This window comes from Mustela putorius, unplaced genomic scaffold, assembly GCF_011764305.1.
Source record: "Mustela putorius furo isolate JIRA1106 unplaced genomic scaffold, ASM1176430v1.1 tig00000905_pilon_pilon_pilon, whole genome shotgun sequence".
Classification (NCBI taxonomy): Eukaryota; Metazoa; Chordata; class Mammalia; order Carnivora; family Mustelidae; genus Mustela; species Mustela putorius.
In genome coordinates, this window is record NW_025421511.1 from 664,122 (window position 1) to 681,165 (window position 17,044).

The 17,044-nt window shown below is 50.7% G+C and overlaps 1 protein-coding gene across 1 annotated transcript; it reads left to right on the top strand.

Moving 5' to 3' along the window:
* The first annotated feature begins 206 nt into the window (after positions 1-206).
* On the top strand, positions 207-2,222 carry SPAG11B (sperm associated antigen 11B). Its single transcript, XM_004766790.1, has 2 exons — positions 207-261; positions 2,041-2,222. The coding sequence occupies exons 1-2, from the start codon at positions 207-209 to the stop codon at positions 2,220-2,222; spliced, it is 237 nt and encodes a 78-aa protein (XP_004766847.1).
* Positions 2,223-17,044: the final 14,822 nt, after the last annotated feature.

Here is a 17,044-nt window from a genome sequence, read left to right on the forward strand (position 1 = left end):
CTATTTTTAGGCAGAAAGGAAGAGTATCTAGTACTTTCTGCCCACAGTCTTACTCAGTAGACCAGATAAATGTGCTCATTCCTGATCAGTGTTCCCAAAAACCTATAAATGTCCCATTTTTGTGTCTTGGCTACTCCACTCCACTGTTTTGTTGGCTTGGTTTTTCTGCACAGCAGGGCTGGGAGAGCCGGAGGGAACCTTGAACCATGAAGGGCCTCTTACTTTTCAGTGTCCTCTTCTGTTTGGTCCAAGTGAACTCAGGTAAATATCTCCTGGCTGGTGCAGAAACCTACTGGAGGTGACCAGAGCAGGTAGGGCAGGAACCCCAGGGACGATGCCCGTGTGGAGGGCTGGGGTCTCTGTGTACTGGTAATGGTGCTGGTGGACCCCTCCGCAGCTCAGCTCAGGACTATTTGGATCTTCCTTGGGAAGAGTTTTTTAGAAAGTGAAATATGAGTTATCGGGGTCATCTAACACAGACAAAGGCTCTGATACACATAGGAAACACTCACTACAGTCTGAGAAAAGTTCCCAGGAGGAAATGACAGTCCCATGAATGTCAGTGCTGGAAGGGATGATGGGTCATCCATGGCGGCCCTGTGCTGTACCAGGAGAGGACACTGAGCTCCTGGAGAGCAACAGCAGTGAGTGACTTATATCTAGGACAGCATTCCTCCAGCACCCCCCACCCCAGGGGGTTAGTTCTACAGGAGAACGCTGAGGCATCACAGGTTAAACAAACTCTCCAAGGAGAGAGAATTAGCTCCTGGAGGAGGTAAGACTAGAGTGCAGATCCCCAGGTCCCTAGGCTTGTGGTACTTCTACCTTCATTGCTGTGGGGCCCGTGTCTTCATGTGGCTGTCTCCCCCACAAGCCACAGCAGAGGCAATACAGGATCCCAGGGTAGGCCCCGGCTGTTGTGAGATCTTGCACAGGGTTGTTTTTTAAATTGTGCAAGTCCAGGGCTCCTGAGTGGCTCAGTCGGTAAAGCGTCTGCTTTCGGCTCAGGTCATGATCTCAGGGTCCTGAAATCAGGCTCCGTGTTGGGCTCCCTGTTTTCAGTCAACCTGCTTCTACCTCTCCCTCTACCTCTCCCCCTGCTGTGGTCTCTCTTTCTCTCTACCAAACAAATAAATAGAGCCTTTAAAAATAAAATAAAATAAATCGTGCAAGACCAACACTGTGGAAATTTTGTGGGTTTTGTTGGTTTTCGTGGTCATTGTAGGTGACATTTGCGGACCTGACATCAGAACTGTCATTCAACCATCTCATTCCCAAATAGGGAGTGCTTTGACAAAGGACTTTATACTAGATTCAGATAAACAGCATAGTGATCCTGTATTCATATGTATTGTGAAATGACCACCACAAGAAACCTAGTCAACGTTTGTCACCATACATAATTACACTTTTTTTTCCTTGTGACAAATGGAAAACACTTTCCATATTGGGGGGTTGTCCTTGACCTCCAAGTTCACAAGTCATGGTGAAGAAAAAGGTTTTATTTTCCTCTTTTCATTGTAAGACATGAAACTAAAAATGGGACCGCAAGCTGAGAATCAGAACTATTTCGTTTTTTTAGAGATGGAGACCACCTCTCCCTCATTCCTCTCTGTTCTCTGAAATGTCTTGGCTTTCCCCTAATTCACTAACTCCTGTCTGTCACCAGGAAGCTTGAGAATCCTGATGTAATAATTTAGGATGAAATCTATACCCTTCTGGAAACAATTTTTATTTTTTTGGAGAAATCTCACTTACACTCTTTTTAAAAAAATTTATTCTGTTATTTTAGTCACCATACAGTACATCATTATTTTTTGATGGAGTGTTCCATGACTTATTGTTGGTGTAGAACATTTGAGGTGTAGGTTATTGTTCCTGTTTTAAAGTTAAGAAACCAAACCTCAGTTAAACTGGACTTAGTCCAAAGACATGGAACTTTGGAGGAATATAGTAAATATTCAGAGCTGTGGGCCAGGGTCATCTTTTTCTCTCTCTACCATTTGAACTCAATAGCAACTCTATTAATTGTATCAACAGGGGATATTCCACCTGGAATCAGAGATGTTATCTGCCTTACGGAACATGGAACCTGCAGACTTTTCTTCTGCCATTTTGGTGAGAAAAAGGCGGAAATATGCTCCAACCCCTGGAATAGGTGCTGCCTGCCAGCTACTGAGGCAGAAAGAAAAAACAAACCAGAGACGTACAGCAAAAACTAAGGCAAAAAGGATAAAGCTGAGACCTAACATGTAAGCTTCTGGAAGGCAGGAGGGCTCTGAAGCATCCCAAGGACGTGGAAGGACGTGTGGCTCATCGCAGGTGTTCAATAAATGTTTGTTGAATGAATCCAGCAGCAAGGGTGAAGGTCTGATGAAAAAATTTTCCTAAAAGCTTGCTTACTTGACCTCTTCTGTTTTTTTTTTTTTCTTAAAGAGTCTCAGAAATGTGTAATAGCCTACCTCCTTTGCCTGTTCCTGAGAGTGTGTCTCACTGACCCACAGACAGGGGGGGACTAGACACCAAGCACCCAGAATGATCTCATCTACAGAGGGACAGAAATGCAGTCAGTCTTCTGGCCCCTTTCCCACCAACGTATGAAACCATCACTAGTTTCTGATGTAAGGTTCAGTGATTCATTAGTTACGTATAACACCCAGTGCTCACCACATCACGCGCCCTCCTTCATGCCCAGCTGAACCCCCCCGCCCCCCACTCTGTAACCCTCAGTTTGTTTCCCCCCATCCAGAGTCTCTCCGGCTTGTCGCCCTCTGATTTCTAGTGGAAGCCAGGTCTGGTCTGGGGTGCCCGCTCAGTGAGGTAAGCAGCTGACTCTTGATTTCAGCTCAGGTCATGCATGATCTTGGGGTCCTGAGATCAAACCCCACATCGGCTCCTCGCTCAGCATGGAGTCTACTTGTCTACTAGTCCCTCTCCCTCCCCCTCTGCACATGCATTTTCTCTCTCTCTCTCTCTCAAATAAATAAATAAATATTTTTTGAAAAGAGGAGCACCTGGGTGGCTCAGTCGGTGAAGCATCTGCCTTGGGCTTAGATCATGATCCCGGGGTCCTGGGATCGAGCCCCACATATGGCTCCCTGTCAGCGGGGAGCCTGCTTCTCTCCGTCTCTGTGCTCGCACCGTCTCTCTCTCTCTCTCAGGTAAATAAATAAAATCTTAAAGAAAGAAATAGAGAAAAAGAAATCAGGCCTGGTGTGGCTTTCAATGGGGGAAATGTTATCTTTCTTGAATGGGCAATGTGGATGTGAGGAGGAAAACCTACAGCATTGCCCAGCACAAAGCTGGCCCCTGGGGTGTTCGCTGGGGCTCAGAGGGACAGACTTGAGGTGAAGGTAAGGAGGACCAGGAAGGGGGTCGGGTGTCCAGGATGTGCGCAGTGACCTCCTTTTGCTTTCCTCTCTCCTGGGAAGGACCCAGATGGGACCCTGCCCAGATGTCTAGATGCGCCCAGGGGCCTGGATTCAGGTTCTTGCTTGCCTCTCTGAAATACTGAACAAATTACTTCATATCCGTGATACTTTTTGAAATTATCCCGTTGTACGTGGTCTTACAAAGCCCTAGTATGTTTCTAAGTTGAGGTAAAAACTCCTCCAATTGTTACTTCCCAAAGCCAGAGCCTGCCTTGGCGGGCCCACAGCGGGTCGGTACCAGAACCTACCTCGAGAGGGCGCGTTGCTGCCTTCGGAGCGCGCAAACCTGATCTAACGCGGCGTGGAGAGAGAGGCTCGGGGTCGCTGAACGAAGCCGCTGGCGGAGTCAGTTCTGGGCTGAGAACAAAGGGAGCCTGAATTAGCAACCCTTCCAGCCTGCATTTCTTGGCGTTAGATAAATTATAGTGTCTCGTTCATTTCTGCCCCACGATGGGTTTGTGGGAATTAACTGAATGGATCAGGATAGGTACGAAGGTGTCACCGCGCAGCTCTTCTTTGGTGGGGGGAGGCAGGTGGCTGCGGAACGATGAATAATGACAGCAGAGCCTGCTGGCTTCCTGCTGTAGCTGGTCTGCTGGCGTTTTGACCCCCAGCAGTGACCAGCGCTGAGCAGCCTCTGCTGTCAGGAAACAGCAGAAAGGTGGGAGGGGGGGGCTCAGAAGAGCCTCCCCAGGTTCTAACCTCAGTCTGCCACTGAGCTGTGCTCCCTGACTGCCTCCCCCAGGGATTTACAGGAGAGACTCGGGTAGGATTATAAATCACATAAAAATGGTTGAGGGCACTGCCTCCTGCCTTTGGGTCCCAGATCTGTCTCAACCTGGGGACTTACGAGGACAACCTCGGCCTTGCTCTCAGACACGTGCATCACACAGTTAGGGGCAGCTGGGAGGAGGTGTGGGCAGACGTGCAGCAGTGGCAAGCCTTTTCTCTTGGTGGAACCGGAGTTGGGAGCAAGAACCCTCCACTGATCCAAGGAGGGGCTGAGTTTCCTGATGGCTGGGGGCCCCAGGCAGCCAGCTGGAGGCAGAGGGGCCAGGCTGTGGCCGACAGGATCCAGTGTTTTATACCTGGCAAGTCTGTACATCTTCCCCATAGCTCCTTTTTCTAAGACAAGTATCATCTTCCCCACTGAACCTCTCCAAGACTCAGCCGCCTCTTTGAGATGACTTAGTACGTAACTAGGGATGACAGAATGTTCCTTCCCTGCAATCATATGGGTTCGAATGTCCCCTCCAGTGGAACCTTCCCTGACCCCCTGCCCTGAATTTCTGCAGGCAGAATCAATGGCTGCACCCCTCATGCCTTCCTCTTAGGGGCTCTGCCTCTGTGATGCAGTTATCCAGCCATTATCCATTGCCATGCCTACCTCTCCTGCTAAACTAGGTGATCCTTCACTCAGTTCTGGGCCTCACTCCTATTTAAATGATTAGTGACCAGCCAAGCTCAATGTGAAAAGGGTGAAGAAATGAATCAGTTAATCCACGTCTCAAGCACAGGTCTTCAGTCCACTGGCACTGTCGTTACTGATCTTCACATAGAACATGGGGATGCCAGGGAACCCGGACACCCCCTGAAGCCTGCAGCCCTGTCTCTTCACTGCTGGTCAGGGAGTGGGACAGAGCCCTTGCTAGCCCTGCCCTGTTATACAGCCTCACAACTGAGCTCAGAGCCGGCTCCTTTTCAGGGGGGTTAGTGGCTCCCCTGTGGGCAGTACGGGGCACAGAACATGGGCTGGAGATGCCTTAGGGAGTCCTCCTGGATCCTGATTCCCCAGAAGGAGCATTTGCCTGCTGTCCCCTGCCTCTCGGCCATAGAATCTTAGACAAAAAAGGGAGCTGAGAGACCATTTGATAAAAACCATGTCCTCCGAAAGACAGCAGGCTGTCACGGGAAGACTCTGGAAGAAGCAATCAAAACGGCCGAGCTGGGTTTAGCTTGCAGTTCAAGACGGCCATGTAAGAAGCCTCTGAATGCACCTCCTCCAGGGAACACCCCAAATTAGTGTCGGGACCAGAACAGATCTCTCTGCCTGGGGCACAGGGGAAAAGCCACGGTTTAAAAGAGCCACCAGCATGTAAAAGAGCACAAGAGCTCAGCCAAGCAGTGCGGATACGCTGCAGAGAAAGGTGAGAAGCCTGTCCTCTCGCTGCCTCTGAAGGTGAGATGTCACCACCAGATCCTGCGCCCGGACAACCTCGGGCAGGGGCAGACAAGCACGCTAATGTCACTGCCATGTCTCTTGGGCCAAACCCTGCATCCTCACGCCGGGCAGAGTCGGGCTCCCACAGACTGACTGTCTACCATCTAAATAGCACCTGTCTGCTGAGGCAGCACACCAGTACAGGGACGGAATGGGTTTATTACAAACCAAACAAGAACACCCTTCAAAAGAGTCCTTTTGGAAAGCCACAGGCCATCCACATAAACAATAATGCTGCAATCGCTCGACATATTAAAATTCCTCCTTCGGAACTGTCTTAGCAATCCTCTTCCATAAAAACTCAGAAAGAATCTAGTTCAGCACCACCGTAAACTTCACCAGCCAAAGAAACCAAAAGCTCCGGGAGATCAGAAATCCACCCATGGTCGGAGGGCGACCTCCCTCACTCGGGGGAGAAGGAAGCCTCAGCCAGACGCAGGAACCGTGAAGAGCAGCCACGTCTGCAATGCAGGGTGTCCTCATCATGGCTGGATGCCAGATGGACCTGCGCTTTGCAACCGTCCCCCTCGCTGGAAGGCAGGCCGGTGGTGCCCCACTGACAGGTTATTCCCCAGGTGACTCCACGGGAGACAGGCATGTGTCTCCTCTGCAGGAAGCACCTGCCTGCCCTGCCGAAGTCTGAGAACTCAGGCAGGGAGGGGCCTGGCTGGGAGCGGCTGATGCCCACGGTCACCCAGAGGGAGGCCCCAGGGAGGGTTCAGAGAGCATCAGCTTGGGGCCCAGGGATGTATGACTCCGGCTGGGTCTGCCTGCGTCCAGGTCCAGAAGAATTCACATGCTAAATGCCAAGGGACACAGGTGGTTTTCGGGGTATCCCTGCCGGCGTCACCTGCCAGCTCCTTGGCAAGAGCTCCAGGGTGAGAGGCTTCATGAGCTCCTGTCTCGGTTCATCTCAGGAGCAGGTCTGAGTGTGCTCATAACACAGGTTCAACGTGTAAGGCTCAGAGCAGGGAAGCAGCTTACCCGGAGCCACACAGCGCTCAGGGGGGGCAGGCCTGTCTGGATCTGCCAGGAAGCCAGCACAATGGAGTATATTATTTTGAGGTTTCAGAGGCTGGGCTGAGGTCATGTAGGCAGGTGATATTTAGATGGTAGACATTGACGACAAGTCCACGGTGGGCCCTCTCCCCTCCACCTCGTTCCTGCCTCCTGCCAAATCTAGAGGAAGCCGCGTCCACACAGCGTCCGTCCAGCTCTCTCTAACTTCACGAGTACTGACGTGAGGATCGGCGTGATCTTGGCAGTGATCGTAAAAGAGCATGAGCAGCGAGTGGCCTTTTCTACCACACTCACGATCCGCACTGAGGTGTGTGTCACTGTCCGGATTTGGGGAGGGGTGAATTAACACTCGCAGAGCAAAGAGACCTGCCCGAGACCACACAGCTAGTGAAGCAGCAGGAAGGGGTGTGTATTCCACACAGCTAACGAGCTGCAGAAGAGAGCCTGGGTTCTCCTCTCTTGCCATTTGGGTGTCTGTGCGGAAGGTGTCTGGGGTTCTGCCGAGGCTCCTGGAACCCCAGATGTGGGCAGGGTAGGAAGGGAGTTCTGGGCTTTCCACTCCCTGTCCCGGTTCCCGCGAACAGGCTTCTTCCTTCCACCCGAGCACCCAAGGACACTTGGAATCTGTTTGCATTTCTCCACTTGGAAGCCTGAAAAGAACAAGAGACGTGGAGACTCTGGCTGGAGGCTGTTGTAGAAGCCCACTGCGGCCTTCCCTTACCCCCGGAGCTGTCCGCGGTGTAGACGTCGCCTCTGCAGCTCGGGCAGTGGAGGGGGGAGGGGTGGGTGCGAACACAAGAACCACCCGCCAGGGTGTCCGAGGCAGGACTGAGCTCTCCGGCCATGGCCACGGCCATGGGGTGGGTCGGCGCGGCAGGTGCATAGAGAGCGAAGAAGAAAGATGCGCACATGGTGGAGCCGGGTGAGCTGGCTCCGGGCCCCGGGGAGAATGGGGCCTCCTACAGGGTGGAGGTTGGCTCCCAAACCACAGGGAACACGGTGACAGGAAATGACGAGGACAGGAGTGAGTGTCCAGGGAGCACGGGGAGGAAGGGAAGCGGAAGAAACGAAGGAAGGAAGTCAGTGAATCCTCCTCATGGCATCTGCAAGGGTGATCAGACTCGCTCTTACTAGAATGTAGGGAGGCTCAGAAACTCTGTCCCCACTCCCGCATCCCGCTGGCCCCACCCCTGCAGCCCAGGTGGGTCAGCAGCTACCAATGAGACCATCAGACTCTCCCCGGCGTGGCCCAGGGTGGGCGCTCGCACCGAGAGGCAGGAATGCGGCCGGAGCTGAAGTCCCCTGCGAGGAAGGCTTCTCAGCCTGGCCGTGCCTCTGCATCCTTCTCGCTGTGTGAGGAGCTCTCTCTACACAGGCCCCTCTGCGGGAGCAAAGCCAGCCGAGGCCAGAACGACTGGGAGGAAAGGCAGGAGGGCAACTGAGGCACGGCAGAGGCGCTCACACCCACGGGGTGAGGGAGCGGAGGCCCAGCCCTTTCCCAGCAGACCCGGCCGTGGGGGAGGCAGCCCAGTGCTCCCTGGGATTCTTGCCTGCCTGCCCCACGGAGAGCAGAGTCACAGTGACTCACAGAACTGGGTGTTCAGGGTGATGCCTGATGCTGGGTGTGGCACCTGCCACAGGTGTGCATGACCGAAGGAACTGGAAAAGCTGCACTTTTCACTTGATCGTTGTCACTGTCTTGCCACAGGGAGGAACCCGGAGGAGCACAGACGGTGAGGTCTGTCCCTAAGCCAGGGGAGTGTCCTCGCTCTTTAGAAATCATCTTCCTCTAGAGCTGTGGTTCATGATGCCTCATGCCTCTCATGCCTCATTGGCAGCTTTTCACACTTCCTCATTATGCCCCAGGCACCACCTGTAGGGATCTGATGGGCTCCTTGGTTGTTTCTGGGAAGGTACCAAGGGAAGCTATTGTGCGTTCAGAGCTGAGAACCATGGCCGAGTCCTCCCAGCTGTGGCCCCCGCTGCCCGACCTCCACGCAACAGATGATGTCCCCTTCCCCAACGGTCCTGCAAACTCCCTATCACTCTTGAAAGGGACCTTGCAGGGACAGAATATTTTACTGATGTTTCTGGACACCTTATCAAAAGAAGGGTAAAAACCTAAAGTCTGGCAAATTAATGTATTCCCCACGTTCTAGAAGATCCTTTAGAAAGCTGTGTCCTGGAGTGTTCTTCCCGTTCCAGCCGTAGTCTCCTGTGCCCGGATTGTCTTTCTTCAGTCCAGCGCCATGCTCTCCCCCAGCCCCGCTATGGTGAGGGGTGTTCCTCTTCCCTCCCCCACCTCTTTCCATTCACTCGAACAAGCTGGAGTGGCCCTTTGGGCGGCAGCAGGACAACCAGGGGTGTCTGGGGACAGTCACGGCCCGGGGGAACGTTAAGCTGGGAGCGGCTGGGCTTTCTAAGGATGGTGTGGGTGGTCCCACGCCTCCGGCTGGCCTCGTGAGTGACTGTAAGGGGCGCGCGCCCAGCTCTCTCTTCAGCTCCTGACCGTGTTCGAGCGGCGCCTCCCCAGGACAGGCACTGGGTTTTGAAGACGACAGGCTTCACTCAGAGGGAGGAAGGGAACAGTTCCCTGATTGCTAAGATGTTTCTCACTTCCGGGAGAGTCAGGACACCATTGTTCAACAAAGTAGCATTTGGTTTCTGTCCTGCTGCTCCTTGAGGCTCCCTGCTCGTTAAGGAGCGCCTCCCCCGCTTCATATCCCAGCGGAGGGGCTGGATTCTCCCAGTTAGGATCCAATCAAATGACCACGTCCTCCTGGAGAAGGTGAGGACGGTGGGCTGGGGAAGTTGGGACCTTCAAAGAAGAACAAATACGAGTAGGGGTCAGGAAAACGAATAGCCACCTCGTTTATTTGCCCATGTAGAAGTAAAAATAGAAATCGATGTCGCACACTAGAGAAAGGGGCTTTTCTCTTTGTAGGAGACTGTCTCCAAAGGATGAAAAATGCCTGTAACCTTCTCTGAGCTCAGGCTTGTGTGGAAGGAAGGATAGAGCTTGAGGGATTTAAAAAAAAAAAAAAAAATGAAGGTTGGTTCATATCTCTGTTACCTTATTCCCCATGACCTTCAACGGATGTCACTACAGAGCTCTGTGGCTGGGCTTGCTGACGGAAAAGGCTGTGTCTGTCCTGGCCCTGCTTTCCCACGTGAGCCTTGGAGGCACCTGGTGGCCAGAAGAGGCTGCCTGAAAATCCCCCCGGCTGGCTACAAAGGGTGGTCCTAGGGGCTGGAACACTGCAGCCAGTCAGGAAGAGACCTCTGGTGTGGAAAGACTCCGAGACTGGACACCGCTGCACCATCCTCAAAGGCGGAGATAGAGAGACCCCCAGGCAGTGTGCGTGTGCATGGGCACGCGTGCACACATGCTCACGCACATGCACACACTCACACACACACACACACACACACACACACGGTGATGAAAAACAGAGAACACCGTAAGAGACAGATAAGGACAGACGCAGGAACACAGACAGTGATGACATGAGGCAGAGAGAAAGCAAGAGCAGGGCAGAGAAGGATGGAACTCAGCCCACAGCAGCGACGCCGAGAGACCAGGAAAAGATACAGATATTTGGGGATGGTTCCAGGGAAAGACAGGCCATTCCAGTTAGACTGAAAAGACAACGAAATATTTGGGTACACATAATAGTTCTTGCTTGTTGAGAAAGTGGGCGTAGCTTTGTAGTGGGTCTGCAGGTGGATACTTGGAGCTTCCGCATCTCTCCAAGGAAGAGGTAAATACTCAAAGTCAGTAAAGTGGGACATCTAATAGACACTTCAGGGACCTGAACAAAGCAGCCTGTGACACTGAGCACCCAGTCTCTTGAAGAAAATCTAGTTCCCAAGAGGCTACAGGGAACCAACTGTACAGAAGCAAATCTCGCCCCTTTGGAATGTAGCACCCCACCCCTTTCATCCTGTCCTGTGAACAAGAGTCTCTTTTGTTCACAGCACTATGAACACAATGGGCAGGTTGTCCCCAATGGTCAGTCTCCAGGAGAATTAAAATCCAGGCCATGATCAAAATTATTTTTCTAAAATATGTACCACTTGTGACAACATGTAGATATTGATGATATTTTTGTTAATCCCACCTAACCCCCAGGTTTTATAGGTTATCCTCAGCTGGACATGTTCCATGCTGGGTGTGCAGGTCTGAGCAGGTGTTGTGAACTATGCACGTGTGTACCTAAGTAGCGTGCTAAAGCCAGGATTTGGCCCGAGGCTGGAGAGCTTCCTAAAACAGACATCTTGTGAAATGCTTATAACGAAACCCAAGTATGCCCTCAACACAAGATACATTTTGAGTCATGGTAGTTTAAATCGGCATGTGCATATATCCCTATCTTAGATAGATTGTGTTTTTCATGAGCTGATAATGCCTGGCACCCGAAAGAATGAGACTCTAAATGCAGGCAACACAGAAAAAGAGAAACGATGAGTGCAGGGACTATAGAGGCTGGAGAGGAAGGAGGCAGATGGAGCAATGGAAGGCGGAGCCACAGGGGCTGTGTCTGGGACAGGGTCCATCAGGTGAGGGGCAGCGAGGACCTGCACCTGGTGGGAGAAGGGAAGGGTCCGAGCCCTGTCAGGTCAGGAGCAGAGAGAATACACGGAAGTGTAGCTTCTCTCTGATCTACGTGAATTCTGTAATTGGGTGTGGGCGTGTGTGCGGGTGTATGTGTGCACAGGTGAGTGCTGAAGTGTGTTTTTCTGTAAAGGTTGTGGGAGGAAGGAGAGGTCTTTCAGATGTGTGGCAGAGAGAAGGAAGAACGCAGGTGTTGTTACAAACCACGTACACCTCCTGTCCAGGCTCGGAGCTGGGGCTTTCCCGACGTCCATGCAGCAGAATGTGTGGGTACAGTTCATACGACACAGACAGCATTTCACAAAGGGCCTGGGGAGCCAAAATGGGCCAATTTCCTAGACTGGAACACCTTTGCTCTGTTATAGGAAAGATCCCAAAGCAAGATCAGACATAACTTAAATGACCCCTGAAAGCCCATCAGAGCCAGGCATTTTGAAGAAGTGAGACAAGCCAGTGAAAGACAGTGAGTGGGGTTCTGAGTGGGGGTTTGTATTCGATGTAAAGGGGCAGAGATCTTTGGCTATATCTTGCAATTCCCATGTATGAGTGTGGGCCCTAGTGGTTAAATCGTTACACTTTTCTGAAGAAACCAAAGATATGGACTTTTATACAGAATCTTTTCTCCTTTAAATGTTGGCAACTGACAGCAAAATAAGTTGGGAGGCTCAGTTTCACCCATGGATTTCCAATTCTTTAGGTGTCGCTGTGACTGCATTCAATGAACTATGAGGATTTAGATTTGTAAGAACCTCAGAAGTGCATGACCCCCCTCCCTTTGGCAGGCAGAGGGGAAATGGAAGGTCCAGATGGGTAAGCAGCTAACCTACATCCACGTGAACCCTGGCTCCAGAAGGCGGGCCTCCAGATGTCTTGTGTTTTACGCTATACCTCACTGTGGTGGTTACCCATGGCACAACAACAAATGGGGAGTGTCTGTGGGTTTCTGTGGGTTATGGGAACCATGCACAGCTTGGCTGGGTGCTTCTGGATCAAGGCACTCATGATGTTCTGGTCAAGCTGTTAGCCAGGGCTATAGTTCAACCGAAAGCTCAGCAGAGAATGATGTGCTTTGTGAAGCTCACCCATGTGGTCCTTGGCAGAAGTAGATTCCTTGAAAGCTGTTAGATTAAGGTTCACTTGTGTTCCTCACTGGGTTGACCAGAAGTTTCCCTTAGTTCCTTGCCAAATGGGCCTTTCCGTAGGGCAGCCGTAAATATGGCATCTGGCTTCCCTTAAAGTCAGCAAGTCAGAGTAGAGGGACACCCCAAATGGAATCCATGGTCTTTTATAACCTAATCCCAGAAGTGGGATTCTACGTGTTGGAAATGTGTCAATGAGGTGAGCCCACAAGGAAAAGGAAGGGATGACACAAGGGCCTGAGCACTAGAATGTGAGGCTCATCAGAAGCCTTTTAGAGGCTGCCTTCTCTCTCCTAGTCTCACAAATGCAAGCCAGGGGTCTGCAAGCCGGGAGGCACTGGCTACAGCCAGCTGTTACCTATTTTTACAAATAAAGTTTTATTGAAACAAAGCCACGCCCGTTTGTTGCATATTGCTTAGGGCCACTTTGGCACACACACACAGAGCTGAGTAGTTGCAACAGTAACTGTATGATCAGCAAAACCTCATTTTCTTTTTACTGTACAGTCCTTTACAGAAAAAAGTTTCCTGCTTCCTGATGTACGCAACCCAAAAAACTTCTTTTTTTGAAATGTGGAAGAGGAAGTTGACATAGAGATACAAAATTCATCGTTTGCTTGCGTATTTCTTTATGCTCTGGTGTCCTATGTGCCATGGTGGCCCCTTCCATGAGCCACTTATCTGAGAGTTCTCAAAACAGAAACAGCTCTGAGGTCCGGGTTGAGTGGGTGAGATATGGCTTCATGTACCGCAGTCCTGTTGCTTTCTTTCCCACCACATGACATCATATACCTTCCCACTGGAAACCCCACTTAGGAAACTGTTGGCCAAAAAATGGGTATGAAGCATAGTTATGTGTAAATGTTGGATCACTAAATTGTACACCTGAAATTAATATTATCCTGTATGTTAACTAACTGGAATTTAAATAAAAACTAAAACAAACAAATAAAACAATTATCGTGACGTGAGGTGGTAAAGTGGCCTAATCCTAATTCAGTGTAACCTGTGAACCTGTCTGGGCTCCAAACTTGAATTTTACCAAGTCACTTCATTCCTCTTAGCCTCAATTTCCTTGTCCTTAAAGCCTAGATTATAATAGTGACCTCACTCCTTTTTGTCACAAAAGTGCACTAAAGTGCCAACTACATGTACGTGTGCTCAGTAGATACTAGCAGTTCCGTAGATGCCAGTCATTGTGTGGGAAGCATCTGAGGCTTTCCCACTGCCCTAGTGCAATAGTAGCTGATAGATTTATTTCAAGTTTCAGTTCTGATTGAGTAAGAGTGGCACATGTCCTGTGTTTTTGGGTACCATGTCTTGCCTTTGGGTACATTCTTCCTCTACCCTCGCCCCCAGCCCACTGATGAGTTCTAAGAGCCACCTACACTCTAAACATCCATCCCAAGGAAGCAGCCAGCAGGCTGTGTAGGCTGTTGGCAGGTGTTGCTATAGGATGAGTTTTCACTGAGGCTGAGCATGAAATGCAGTTAAAGAATCTGATTAGAGCAAAAATATAAACAGAAAGTAATGCATCATACACATACCATTCCATTTGGAAAGAAAATACTGCTGTGAGATGGGTAGGAGGCTGGTAAGGTAGCCTTACATATGAACTTTTATGAACTACATCCCTTCTTGATTTTGCCCTCAGGAGTCGGGAGATTCATCTTCTCCTGTGTTTGGTGTGATTTTAGTTTCTGGGAAAGGCACGCAGCATCACATCATTGCTAAGGTTTCAAATTCCTGAACGAGTTTTAGCCTGCTAGAAGGGGACCCATCGTCAGCCTGACTCTGTCTCCAGAGCAGGTCTCCATTCCGTGCCCGGTGGTGTCAGCGCCTTCATCCTCTCTGCTCAGTACTCGGGTAAATGCTGGCACCAGTCACACTTCATTCCATCTGAAAGGGATTTCTTGAGACAGATGCCAGGAAGCAATCAACTGGGGAGCAAGGGGTTGAGAGCGTCAGAGGCCACGTGAGCCCAGACCAATCTTTTGAGAAATTTGGTAAAGAATGAAAGAAAAGAGTGATGTCATGGTTTCAGGAGGAAAAAAAAGGGTCAAGTGCAGGTTCATTTTAAATAAAAAATTGAGCATGAATGTGGACTACAGTGAAGGACCCAGTGGGAAAAGGGAGTAGGAGAGGGGTTATGTAATGGTATGTGGCTAAAAAGGCAGAGTTCAAAGAGCATAGAGAAGAGAGGCACCGAAGGAGAAAAACCTCCTCCTGAACAAGAAGAAGAAGCCAGAATAGGTGCAAATAACAAAAATTCGAGGGAGAGTCTGGAACACGGTGACCCACTGGGGAGAGGGTTGGAAACCGTTCCCTTCCAGCCCCATAAGCTGGAGCACTTGGTGAGAAAAGAAATTCATTTTTAGAGCCCTTGTCTAGGTCTTGTACATCTGTCACTCAGATCGTACCCTCTGAACCATCTGGGTGTTTTCTTACGCAGAAAGGCCATCATCACGCTATCTCAGCTGCAAAGAGACATAGGAGGAAGAGCCGCCCCTCGCCCACCCTCCTCCCCTGAAAAAGCTGCATTCATCCAGGAGGAGCTCCCCGCAGAGAGCTGGCGCAGAACCTGGAGGTGGAATCGCTTTCTTTTATTCTCCGTTGCCTAGTGCTGCTAGACCCATGAGTCAAATCCTGAAGGACTGCCCCCGGCCACAGGCCACGGTGGGGAGTCCCGGAGTCCAGCTGGATTAGAGCGTCCTGTTGGGAAGAGTGGAGAACAGCTGTGTGAAGGTAAAACCGGTGGAGAACTTAGAAAACGGACACCATCCCTTCAAAGTGATTTATTCTGCATACAAGGAAACGTGCACATACGGCGGTGAAGGGTGATCTCAGTATGTGGACAATGCACAGGGCCTCAGAGAGTCCCTACGTGAGACCACAGAAACGGTGACAAGCTCAGTTGCCCTCCCCGCTGTCTCTAAGTCAGAGTTTTGGCACAGCTGACAGGGAGATGTTGGGGTTCGGAGCTGACGACCAAGACAGAATTCTTGGTGCAAAAGCATGGGGCTTTATCAAAGCATGGGGACAGAACCCGTGGGCAGAGAGAGCTCCTGCATGTTGCACGGGGGTTGTGAGGGGTGATGGGTGACAGACTTGGGGGTCGGGAGAGGTAAAGTCAAGGAAGTTCCCAGCAGAATTTTCATATGTTGAAAGATTCACAGATCCCGGAGGCCTAGCTATTATTAAGCTATGGTTGTTTTTCCCTCTTGCAAGGTTGTTGAGACAGTTGGGAGCTCCTGACGGGCGCCTGGGTGACTCCATCAGTTAAATGTCTGACTTCAGCTCAGGACATGATCTCAGCATCCTGGGATCGAGTCCCGCATCGGGCTCCTTGCTCAGCGGGGAGTCTGCTTCTCTCTCTCTCCCCCTCCTCCTGCTCGTGCTCTGCTCTGTCTCTCTCTCAAATAAATAAATAAATCTTTAAAAAAAAGAAAAAGACGGTTGGGGGTTCCTGAGGAATGTCATGCTCCGCCAACTTCAAGGATATGTCAGTGGGCTTCAGGTTATAAGGAAGTTTAATTTTATCTCCATTCCCTTCTGCCTTGTTCCTCACATCACAGCCCCAGGCAGAGAAAACAGGCCACGCCTCTCCTGAGAACTTCTTCCTCTGGACTGTGTCTGGCTACTCGAGAATCACACTGCTCTCTTGATGGGTAGAGGAGCAGGGGGCCCGGGGCAGGGCCCTGCCATGAGTACTCGCCTCACAGTGGCTCGGCTCCCAGAGCCGTCGCTGGCACCACCTGCAGGAGGATGACATAAATGTCTTTAAAACACAAGGATCTGGGAAAGAGTTACCCAAGTGTATGCACAGCATTCTCAAACCTTCCCTTCAGTGTTTCTTCTTCTTTTTTTTTTTTTTTTTAATTTTATATATTTATTTGTCAGAGACAGAGAGAAAGGGAGAAAGAGAGCAGCAGGCAGAGGGAGAAGCAGGCTCCTTGCTGAGCAGGGAGCCCGATATAGGACTCGATCTCAGGACTCTGGGATCATGACCTGAGCTGAAACAGACTCTTAACTGATTGAGCCACCCAGGCGTCCCCCTCCTCAGCGTTTCTGGAAGGAGCTGTCAGCGGGTGGTTATCCTGTTAGAGAATTTAAATCTTAGATCTAGTTTCTCATGAATCCATGGCCTGCCTACCAAATTAAATGCAAACCTGCCCAACATGCTCGTCCACTTGACTTTGGCCAACTAGACGACTCACTGCTCCCTAACCTGGCTCTATGCCTCACCACCTCTGTGGTGGCTCCTGGGAAAAAGAGTGGTGTCTGACTCTCTGTGGCATCCCGTTAACCCAACGGCGTCCTGTGACTCCTGGTAGGTCCCCCAGACCCAAGCCTTATCCCTTCCTTGCATACCTCCCTTGCCTTTCCATAGATATATCCCTCCTTTTTTGTACAGTGCATAGAGCATGACAGCAAATCAAGTGTTGACAATACAGGGGTATTTGCAGGAAGCTGAAGGGACAACAGCCTTTGTTCATGCTTGCAAGATACAAAACTGCCAAGAAAGCTTGCTAGCTGAGGGTGATACAAAGTATTTGTCCACAGGGCATGGTTCCATGAAGACAAAACAACTCAGTTGACCTGTGTGCAATGAAACCTC